Raw genomic sequence first — 11,327 nt, 5'->3', positions numbered from 1 at the left:
AGAAAAATACAAGAGAAAGGAAACAATTCCACTGCCCAGAGATGTTTCCTCTGCCCCTTAATGTGTCACTTCAACCATGTTTGACCGCTTACAATGTGATGTGGCAATCAAAACTAGGCTGATTAAAGGAGCTGAACTACCCCGTTGTGTAATCCGCACGTAGGCCTTGTAGGGCTGTAGCCACGTAGGGCTGTTAATTGCTCGATTTGTGTTGTGTTGAGTTCAGTATGTCTAGTGAGCGTGTAGGAACCTCATCTCATCATTAGAATCAGTTACCATGTTTAAATGCAGGTCTCTCCTCCTCTCTCACTCTTTAACAAGTTGCTGCCCTCCTTGCTTTCTCCTGTTTTTGATTGCATGAGTCCCCTTCCCAGCTGAGATAACAAGTTTGGTAATTAAGTTCATGGTGCAGATGGGCTTGAGTATATTTCTGTCTCTGTTTAACTTTTGCGACCACTAATGTTGTAAAATTCCAGCTGGTTTCTTCCTGGAAAAGGGCCAACTCTCCAAGACTTGAACCACTCTTTATTTAGCAGTATTACCAGGCTTTCTGTGATGGTTAATAAAAACAAGACGTTAGTGCAATGACTGATCAATGTTGATATTATTATTTGTCAAGGCCCTTTATGAATGTGGCCTACTATCAAAATTCTGGATATTTTTACTGTAGTGGACTGTAATTACTGTACTGTAATTAAAGCCCTGCCTGTGTCTGCTCATAACTTTAAGGGCCCTAATTTATATGGTGGGCAAAGTGCAAAGTCTGACCCAAGCTAATTTAATAATGAGGCCAAATCTATTAGCTAATTGTATACCATGAGCAACATGTTAAGCACACACACTGGTGCATCAGCTCATTACTCCCCCACACCACCCCATAGCTTTAGTTCATGCTGTGACAACCTTGTGGGTCCTTCTGCGTGTCCTTTGTGTCTTTTCCTTCTGTTGTGTGCCTTACAGGCAGGTTGGGGCAGCTGAGTGGTGGTGTGATCCAATTGGATGTCATAATAGCCTGTCCCTTTAAAAGTGGCTGACATCATTCAGGAGGTCTCTCGCTCTTGCTTGTGCTTTTGGGATCACTTTTCGCTGCCATCGCAAGGGCCAGCCTCGGGCCTTACCCATGCAACCATCGTCATTCTCCACTCACCGAGGGGAGAGACTGGGAGTGAGCGCCTGGCTGCTGAGGCCTACTTTCAAGGCCTTGCTTTTTGCTGTTGCGCCTAGGTCTGTTTTGCATACTTCAATAAAATGAATAAATACACATAATATTATGTTCCGTTGTCTGCCCGTTTTTTCACTATTCAAATACTTTATGTCCCACAAGCCCTAGACTGGGATGCAACAATGCACAAGATACTGTGCTTATACTTTATTGAGTGACTTTGCACTTTACCCATCATTGGGGCCCCCTATGGGCCCTAAAACTACTGGTCCAATTGAATTCACATTTTCAAACAAGCCACAGGGTTTCATATCTTGGTCCTCTTGCTAGACCATAAAATAAATTCGATCAACCAATTTGTTTTCACTACCCCGCGAGGGTCTGAAGTTGCCTGTCTGACTGCTATTGTTATCTCTATGGTGATGGAACTCAGGGTTCAGACTAGCAGGATACTCTTCAGAATAATGACTGACAATGGGGCAGTTAAGGGATCTCCCTTGTGGTACCAACATTACATGAGATGGCTTACATCTGTCTTGGGAAATCACAGGATGACTCAATGACAGGTAAAAGTCTTGAGCAAGATAAGGTGAGCGTCGGGATTACACGTTTTGAGTGTGTTTCACTAATTCACGGATTGGGATAAATGCAGAGACCAAATTTCCCTCACAAGATCAAGAGCATATATACTTATACTACAATTGTCTGTAAAATTGTAGAACTGTATTTTGACTACACTGACAAATACTTCCATACAATCTTACTCTACACAGGATTCCAGATAGTGGAGAGCAGTGTGAGGGTAACCATGTCCAGGAGGGACACTAAGTAAGTTGTTGACAGGTGTTGCCAGGTTACTGTTGCTTGCACCTGCATTTCTGCAGCTGTTTCCCCCATTCAGCAAGCTGGATATTGTCCACACCCTCCTAGATGTTTGAAAACACCAACACATGGAGCAAAAATGTTTGCAAATTGTGAACTTGGAAATGCTTTTTGACAAGCACATAACATTTAATAGCTCTCTCATTCCTCACAGATGCCAATTTCAATTAAATTGCCTTTGCAAAGCAAGCATCCAAACATTTCTATAAAACCAGTCAAGACTCTTACAGCGGTGTTTATTACTAAGCAACAAATTGTTACATGTATCTGTGCAAAAGCCATACATGTCCTGCATGATTCTTTTAGCAACAAGAAAACAATGTTAAAGTACAACATTTTCAAAAAATCTTCAAAACGTTATTTCAAACAAGCAGACAAGCGTAAGGAAAAATACTTAGGCATAGTCACCACACAAGGTGCAAAGGCAAAACATAGATAAAAGCCAGATTGTTGGTAAACAGCAGGGAAGCGCGGCAAATTGTCAAAAGTTAAAAAATTAGGTACATAATTCCACACTTTCCTTCATTTTAAATCACTTAAAGCACCACAGATCATGAACAATGGCACACGCAGAGAGGGAATCAAATGTCTAAACAATGACTCCACACTGAGTGCGCCTACAGCGAAACAAGGAGGGGAAGGGAAATCAACCAAAATCTCACAAGAAAAAAGATTTTTCAGGCAGACCTCTGAAAGAGAAAGAGCCCATAAATAGTGGTGGGGCTCACTAATGTAGGTCAGATGGCTGGGTGCCAGGGGAGCGCCGCCCACCCCTCAACCCCTTCCTCCTTGGCAGTGACTGTTAAAGACAGACGAAGGAAATACTGACAGTCCAAAAATCCCCAGCTTGCAAACTCCTAAATCAGCAACATCTGGGCTGCATTAGCCAGGCCAGTGTTTCTGCACAGACAGAAACTGAAAAGGCCTCTTAAAGATGTGCAGGCGACTACACATTCTTCGTCTGTACGTTTGGCCTTCAGTGAATTAACGATGACCAACGTGTAAAGACAAATGGGTACATATAGTGGTGTAAGGCTCATCATAACAGATGTGACATTCGTTCAGTTCAAGGCAAGAACTCAAGAGTCTGAGCTCAGTGGGAGAGGGACACACAGGTATGCCATGAGAGCAGATAACCACAACACAAACAACCCCAGAACATATACACTCGAGTACAGAAAAGTGCAAATAGTCTCTTTAACCATATCTACGAAAGGGTTAAGCACCATGGTCAGAGGAGGAGCAGGATCCAGACCCCTGTGAGACGTGTGTGTGTATGGGTGGACATTTTAGTGTGGAGAGTGCCATGAGAGTGAGGCATGTTGGTGAGTGCAGTGCTGTGTGTTAGGATGAGAGAGGTTCAGATCCATCCGCTTTGCTAAGCAGATCACACCCACTCCTGCAGGGATCGTTTGCAATGGACCAGAAGTTTTGGCGTCTCCTTATTCTGGAGCGTGCTAATGATGACATAGATCACCCCCAGGATGCACAGGATCAGGACCAAAGGCACAGTGATCAGGACTAGAGTTAGAACATGATCATCCCTGTCATTGACCTTCACTACCACATCTATCTCCTTATCCTTTTCCTCATCCTCCTCTTCCTTTCCATCCTCATGGCTGGAGTCTCCGTTGACGGTAGGATCTTCATCGGCACCTTTGCCCCCATCTGGATTGGAATCAGTGTCCACATCTGGGCTCCAGTACACTGTGCAGCCCATGAAATCTTTGACGATAGATTTGGGGTATCCCTTCTCCACTTGCAGCTTTGCGTTGTCAAGTTTCCAGTACTGAGTGCCTTTGTAGAAGTAAGTGTATTCTGTAAGTAGAAAAGGAACAATGATGAGAGAGCGAACACCAAAGCCAGATAATTGTGGGGTCCTGCAGTTTTTATATGCCAAATGTAGTTACAATTGTTCTGCCCTAGCTTTGCGTTTACAACTAGAAGTAAAACAAACTAAAGTTTCCTGTTGAAGCTGGAGCATTTTGATGATTAAATGTCTTATTAAATTATTTTGATGATTAAATATCTTGTCAAAATCGTTTTTATTTGGTTTCTGTGTAGGAGAAAACATCACACTTACCTCCATCTTCACTGAGAAATGCTCCTTTGATGGAAGCAGGGATACCATTCCATACGCTCACTGGTTTAGGGTAGCCTTCGTCTACAAGACGTGTTTCTTCCTTGAAGCGCCAATATCTGAGGAGCACAGATTTAACAGATGTAACTAATGTATAAATGTCCAATAATGTATACTTATTGTAGACTTTGGAGACTTACTCCTGGTACCCTCATTGTCACGTACATTACACCAGAACGTTGCATCAGACAATCAAAGGATGGACTTTTACAAAGCATGTGTACTTACTGATTCCCTCTGAAGAAATATGTGTGGCCTGCTGGCTCCCACCAAATGGCTGTTTCAATTCTGTCTGTGGGAATGCCCTGGCCATAGTGAAAGAGCTCCTGTGGATATCCTGGCTCCAAATCAGCCTCTCGAAACACCCAGTACCGACTCCCTGCAATATCAAACACGACAACCTCAACATAACTAAAATGAAATAAAAATGTGACTAACTATCTATTAAAAATGCATCCTGAGCCATGCATACATAAAAGGCAGCTAGCTTTTTATACTGAGGCCACTCTCTAATTCGATTCCTCCAAAAAAAGTTTCAAACTGAAAGTAGAACAGTCAGCATCTGGTCTAGTGTATGACGCAATCAACAGTTAAGCAGCTGTGCCAGGTGCTGAACACTAAGAGGCTCTTTTTCCACATTCACATTTCAGAGTGTTTTACTAGTGACATAATTTGGCAAAAAGAATGTCAATGGGAGAAACAGACTGCTTAAAGACAGAGCACCACAAAGCTTTGCATACTCAGTGTTTTTACTCAAACCTGCAGTTAGAAAAGCAGTGAAAGGAGTCACACACAACTGAAATATGTACACTGAATGCACTTGGCATGCTGCTAAAGGAAGAGAGGAATACCTTTGAAAAAGACAAATTTTCCCGTCATGACGTTCATATGCAGCATCTATGTTATCCGGCAGTCCCATCCAAAACAGTGAAATAAGCATTGGGTAATTGTCCAGAACCTTGTTCCTTCGGACCCTCCAGAACCAACGACCCTGTTGTTAAAAGAGACATTAAGATAGCAGTTCTCATCCACATATAATGGTATTTTACATAACAATGCAGCTAACTAACTAAACAACTAAAAAAAATGGACATAACATGCTACTAAACACTGGAGATGAAGTGTTTCATTTACCTTAAAAACAAACATCTCTCCCCGCAGCAAAGTGACTGTGTCAAAGTTGCCATCACAAATATTGGGAGGAGCTCCATCGGAGCGCTGTGTTGGCCGTGGTCGATAGGTCCTTCTAGTTGGAGCTACCGGTGGGACCCAGGGTTTGGTAGGTCTTGGTTTGGGTTTTGGGGTGACGCGGTTAGCAACTGTAGAGATGATGTCAAATGATGGAGTAGGGGTGGCCTGGGTTGGATCATGCACTGGATGTCCTTCAAGACATTAAAAACATTCATATTCACATTCAGGTCAGAACAAATATTTTACTATAGATCTACAATGACAGGCCAGATGGCAGAAGACTAAAAATGAGATGCAATTATTTGAAGAAATGCACCATAAATTTCATGAATTCCGTTAAGATCATCCTCATGTAGAGAGAAAAATCATCCGTCTTCATCCACTGGTAGAAAGGAGCCATGATGGCTGAGGGGTTGTTGGAGTGCTCCAGACCAAGAGCATGGCCAAGCTCATGGACTGCCACCAGGAAGAGATCAACACCTGAACACAAACCAACAGTGGTGTGATCATGTGAAATATATACTCTTTATACTTATATATTCCTCCACTGACTTTAAAGAAATGCCAGGAAAAAAGAGCTACCCATTAATATCCACAAAGATGAGTACAACATATAGGCTAACATTCATCATTGAAAAATGTACAGTATTGCTGGGTCTGATGATCTTTGAATCTAGTCACCTTGCTCATTATGTTTATCAAGTGTCCAGGGTTCATCCAGGTCAAAGTGTGTGTCTCCACCCATCCCTGGGCCGGGGAAGAAGGCATGAGCAAGGGACCCTCCCTCCCCATCAAACAGAGACATATCGCCATGGAATCCGGAGGCAAACAGCACCAATATGTCTGGCTCTCCTTGGGTGCCATTTTTTATATCCTTGTGAGGGATCTCTACAAAGGTAAGAGGCGTCACCCTTTCCCACACCTTAAAGGCCTTACGAATTGCCTCAAATGACCTCTGCTCTCCAATTTTGGGTGTGTGGTTAAGAAGACTGAGAAGCAGAAAAAGGAAACAAAATGTATCTGTTGCATGAGATCTACATGATGTCAACCCATAATTAAGAGTTCAGAAAACATAATTGATATTGTGTAAAAAGATTGGTCAAACATAATCAGATGTTGGGTTAAGAAATAGCAATTTACCTGTAAGTTAATTTATCTTTATCCCATTTTTGGCCAGTGAGTACGAATCGCTTTCTTCGTGTGCTTCCTTCATCTGGCTGCACAAATCGATCTGGCACACCACATCGAGGCCTTTTCATAGCACTGAAGTGGTATAATGCTTTAGATTATAAATATTTACAGGCGTCTCTGCCAGGCATAAATTATAATTTGTTATTGTTTAAAGGCAAATGGAGTAATGTTACAAATTGTTTTTGTTTTGTTTTACTGTAGCATATATGTAAGTTGATCATTACCCTAGACAGGTTTAGAAAAAATAATGTATAAATAAATAAAGCAATAGGCCTACCCAGTTTTGGCAAATGGAATGTTAAAAATAGCTTTTTTTCAGTTTCTAAAAATAAATAAATCAATAACCAGTTTTATATGCCTACAGCACATGCTCCTCCAAATGTAAACAGAATGTCAGAATAAAGGGCATCCATACCCAAGGGTAGCCTGGTCCATAACTCCAGTAACCTCTAGGCCATAAAACCGCTGCATTTCGCTGACCGCATTCAAAAGGATTTGTGCAGACTGCATGGTGGACATCTGCTGGCTAGCCTGGGACAAGTAGCCATACTTCCGTAGCCAGGACTGAGATTGCGAGAGGGAAACAAAACATTACTGTAAAACTGAGGGAGGAAACTAGAAGAATTAGCCTACTGGGAAGGACGTCAAGGGTCGGTCTACACTGAGATATATTGATGTGTCTGTGTGTGATATGGCACACTGTGTCATCGCATTGAAATGGCTACTAGTCTCATTTGTCAAAGTCAAAGATATGCACCCCAGTTGTTGTGAGGCTACCCCGTCATAGGCTACAATGGAACAATAGAATAGCCCCTGCAAGCCCCCCTACCCCATGAACGGAGGCATAGCCGAAAGTAAAAACACCTGGGATAAGATTTTGCAGCTCAAAACAATAGGCTATTCTTTTAAAAATTGTAGAGGATTACCTCAGCGTTGAAGGGGTCATCTTGTGCAAATGCCTCGAAGTTACTAATAAGTGACAACCACAAAGGGAAAATAATCCATTTGAACAATCCAGGAGAAAAACGTCCGTATCGGTATAACATTGCACCCCGTTTCTTCACCAGCCTGCAGAATAGCGTTGACCGTCTAAAAACCTGGACGGGCCGACAACACAAAGCAAAGTAACTAAGAAACACGCTAGACCACCCTCATGGCAGCATAGGCTACTCAATAACTAATAAATATTACCTTACATTCGCGATCATTCACCGAAGAAAGCGGACCTGAAATGCGCTTCAAGCGTCGATAAATCTCTGCTTCACAGCATTTGTCATTAAAATGGCAAATTTACAGCCGAACGGCCAATACTTGAAAACTTTGATCAAGTTTCGGACCGTCTGTCAGCTGAATGTAGACTATTGCTCGTCCGCCTCAAATTACGCCGCAACTGTCTTATCGACATATATTAGCACGCATTTGAACTTTCCAATCGAAACTCTGAGAAGAAACGCATATGGTGTGGCTTGTACTGAACTAGATAGGGAAAATCCTGCATAACTTTTCACGAGATGTTTTGGATGGCGTCCGGGCGAGAGTTCTATGAGATTAATTCCACTGTAGCCCACTCTCTCAAGCTAGGCTGCTGCCCCACCCGCTTACATACTAGGCCTAACTCAAACACACCACTCCCCCTAATACTGTCAGTGTGTCCATCGCATAAAACTATCCCGTGTTATTATTAGCTTAATAATCACAACTGTGATTGTTAGGCTTATTATATCAATGACAGAAATTAACAAAAGTAACAACCACTGCCATCTAGTGATTTGGAATATTAGGCTACTGTTGTCCATTTTCCCGTATGGAATGCCTACGAGTAAATTAATTAGAATGTCTATCTGAGCATGTCAGAGACTGCAACTAGGACACTGCAAAAGTAAATGCATATTTTATTTCAGCCATCTGTAGTTGAAATTGAAGACACTCTTCTGGCTCCAGCCTGGGCAAAGGTGATGAGGATTAAGAGAAACAAACCCAGGACCCAGACTGCACCCACAGGAAGCATCAGCATAAGCACCAGCTCTGGAAAGGAGACAAGAAATACCACTCTTATCAATGCATCTGTATACACTACTAGGCCAGCAAGTCTGTGAAAATTTAAATAACAGGTTGGAGATGAGATCTACAAACTTGGATTTTAAAATATTTTAAATTACAAAGTACCAAACACACATACTAGATTTTTGTGTGGAAGTTTCTGTTTTGTCAATTTTAATGGGCCCATAAGACAGAAGACCTTGGGTTGGGCCTTCCCTTGTAGCTTCTCGTTTAGTGATGCTTTTACATTTCTGAAAGCATGAACAAAAGACCATAAGTACAAACCAGGAAGTATCGAACACTTTTAAGAAAGAAATGCTCGGAGGAAGTCATCCCAGAGTTAAATTACAACTACACATCTATAAGAACACATTCTGGCAGAGCCATTGTTGAAGGTCAACTCTTTTAAACGGAATGTAATATGAGAGGTGTGTTTTTGGTTTGTCTACTTTGCTGAATACTAAACATTAACTTCCACATTGGACTACTGAAAATGAGCAAAGAACTTACTGGTCTGCATGGTTCATCCTCATCTGGAGCACAAATGTGCACCTTGCAGTGGAGGTAGACAACACTCGGCTCAGCTACAAAGCGGAACATACTGAAGGAGTAGCGAACTGTGGAACTCTTGCCATTTCCAAACATTTCACTCATAGTCCCGGTTTCAAAAATTACAGTCTCATCATTGACACACCTGGTTAAAAAAAAAATGTAACTTTTTCTACATGGTTCGGGTTTGATTCCACAATATACAATTTTAAAGATGCATCTGTCCATACTATGATACATGGTGAGCTTTAAATAGGTGAACAAACCCATTCAGAAGCAATGGATGAGTCAAGCCTGTTGTTTCATTGTGCTTTGGTGACTGTGAAGCCCAACACTCATTCACGTTCAGCAGGAAGAAATCCTTGGGCTCTGTGACAGACACCTGCACATACACTTTGTCCCTCAGGTGAATTGACGGAGCACTGCTGAAGGCATCCGTGAAGGTGTGGTCTTTAAACAAGGCCATTTCAACCTTCGCATCCAACTCATCAACCCGCACCACTGTCTCACTGAAAACGACACTTGTTTATTAAAATACACTTTATGATAAAGAAATCCATTCATATATGAAATATAGGCCTAATGGTACCTGGAGAATGGATGAATGGGAAAGGGTAGACTGACAGCTCGCATATATGGATACACACATGTGTAATCAATTTTCACAGTTGGATCTCTGATGATATTCTCATGTACATTTGGGTCTGACATCAGTGTTAGGGAATATGCAATGTGTGTGATATTTTTCTGTTGGAGGAAGAACGGGAAAGTTATGGCTAATATAAACCATCATGACCTAATCAAATACAGACGGGACCTATAAACTGCAGCTGTAGAGAATAAACAAAAGCAGACTTGAGGACTGAATCCTGTAGGGAATTCACTCACCTCCAGAGGTTTGCCTCCACAGGCAGCATACTGGTCTTTTGACGTTCGCACTATGTAGTGTGGAACAGCAGAGATCACTTCCTTATGTGCCCTGCAGCTTTTGTTTGCCAAGTGCAGAGATTCCACTGACACGTTGTAATACTTGAAAAAATCCTCGATGACTGTGATGCTAATGAAGTTCTTTCCGCACATTACTTTCATCGAAGCAACTTAAATGGGGCGAAAACAGCAGGACCACATTGGCTACAGGTTAACACTGTTTGACATCCTGATACTGCATTACCTAACCCTGCATTACCTACCTTTGTCACACAGATCTCCATAATATTCCATGGCGCACTTACAGCTATGTCCATCAGCAGATAGAATACAGTTGCTGGTATTGGTACAGTGTGAAACGTCGCATAGTCCTACAACAAATTAAACAGTTAGTAGGCTACACTGTTGTTAGAATATAGGCCTAGAGATGGTATGAAATCTAGACCGCTACTGCTCACCAGCAACACCAACAAAAAGGCTTAGGGAAAACACCACAAAACCAACAGTTGCCTGAAATACAAAAAATAAGAATTAGGCTATGTTCATTGTTCCAACAGTCTTAAAGGCTACCATCAATGTCAACATCATACTCATTAATGTGTGGGCACCTTATGTCCAGGCCGAAGCATTACAAGACAGATCATTTGGATCATTTAGGGAAAAGAACACGCTTAGCCTATATTTTCCGAACTGGAAGGCTGCAAAAGTTCAAAATTGAGAACGCAATTCAGACCTAAAGACAGACTACCCGATTCAAAATTGCTCTCTTGATTGCACTTAATGAAGGACACCGGTGTATTTATAATCAGTTCAATTCTGACAGGCAATGCCCTATTAGTTAAGCTGCTCTGAGATGGCCTACATTCCATGCATCTTATCGCCGAAATAGATGTTTATAGACATGCTTTGCAACCTTTTGTGATGGCCTGTTTATTTCGTCAACTATGAACGGACGGTATAATTGCAGTTGTCCCTGCTTGTTTGATATCAAGGTAGGCTAAAAGTCGCATCCACATTTTCATGGCATCAGATAAATGTAAAGTGTGCAAGATCTAGGCCTATGTGTGGGGGACTGTGTTACCAGCCCACCCACCAATATTCTGCGACTCATTTCGTTTGGACATGCAGCTGCAAGGCCTAATCAAAGATGCCACCCATGCCTGTATTCTAACTGACCCCCGTTAATTGGCTTTGTGCCAGGATGTAAATGACTTCATTGTGGTCTTGAGATCAAGAGATGGCAAA

At 42.0% G+C, this 11,327-nt stretch overlaps 2 protein-coding genes across 2 annotated transcripts; both read right to left on the bottom strand.

Annotated features, from left to right (window-relative positions):
• Positions 1-2,263: 2,263 nt before the first annotated feature.
• Positions 2,264-8,331, bottom strand: mmp15a (matrix metallopeptidase 15a). The gene is given in 13 exon segments (XM_048257714.1): positions 2,264-3,862; positions 4,128-4,243; positions 4,413-4,563; positions 5,036-5,057; positions 5,059-5,175; positions 5,319-5,566; positions 5,692-5,737; positions 5,740-5,855; positions 6,057-6,364; positions 6,516-6,638; positions 6,982-7,130; positions 7,493-7,663; positions 7,763-8,331. Coding segments are annotated over 13 exon segments (2,010 nt in total). The 5' UTR covers positions 7,775-8,331; the 3' UTR covers positions 2,264-3,431.
• A 107-nt stretch (positions 8,332-8,438) lies between these two features.
• On the bottom strand, positions 8,439-10,882 carry zpd (zona pellucida glycoprotein d). The gene is made up of 9 exons (XM_048257713.1): positions 10,691-10,882; positions 10,541-10,592; positions 10,346-10,453; positions 10,044-10,252; positions 9,745-9,902; positions 9,422-9,664; positions 9,117-9,300; positions 8,746-8,857; positions 8,439-8,591 (listed from the first exon to the last, which is right to left on the bottom strand). Exons 1-9 carry the CDS (start codon positions 10,733-10,735, stop codon positions 8,464-8,466), a joined length of 1,239 nt encoding a protein of 412 aa, XP_048113670.1. The 5' UTR covers positions 10,736-10,882; the 3' UTR covers positions 8,439-8,463.
• Positions 10,883-11,327: the final 445 nt, after the last annotated feature.

This window comes from Alosa alosa, chromosome 11, assembly GCF_017589495.1.
Source record: "Alosa alosa isolate M-15738 ecotype Scorff River chromosome 11, AALO_Geno_1.1, whole genome shotgun sequence".
Classification (NCBI taxonomy): Eukaryota; Metazoa; Chordata; class Actinopteri; order Clupeiformes; family Clupeidae; genus Alosa; species Alosa alosa.
This window is presented reverse-complemented; position numbering and strand designations above follow the sequence as displayed.

Coding starts and splice junctions, on each gene's coding strand:
- zpd (XM_048257713.1), bottom strand. CDS start 10,735: ATGATCCAAATGATCTGTCTTGTAATGCTTCGGCCTGGACATAAG. Junction 9,301..9,421: donor CATCCATTGCTTCTGAATGG/GTTTGTTCACCT, acceptor TTTTTTAACCAG/GTGTGTCAATGATGAGACTG. Junction 8,592..8,745: donor AACTTCCACACAAAAATCTA/GTATGTGTGTTT, acceptor TCTCCTTTCCAG/AGCTGGTGCTTATGCTGATG.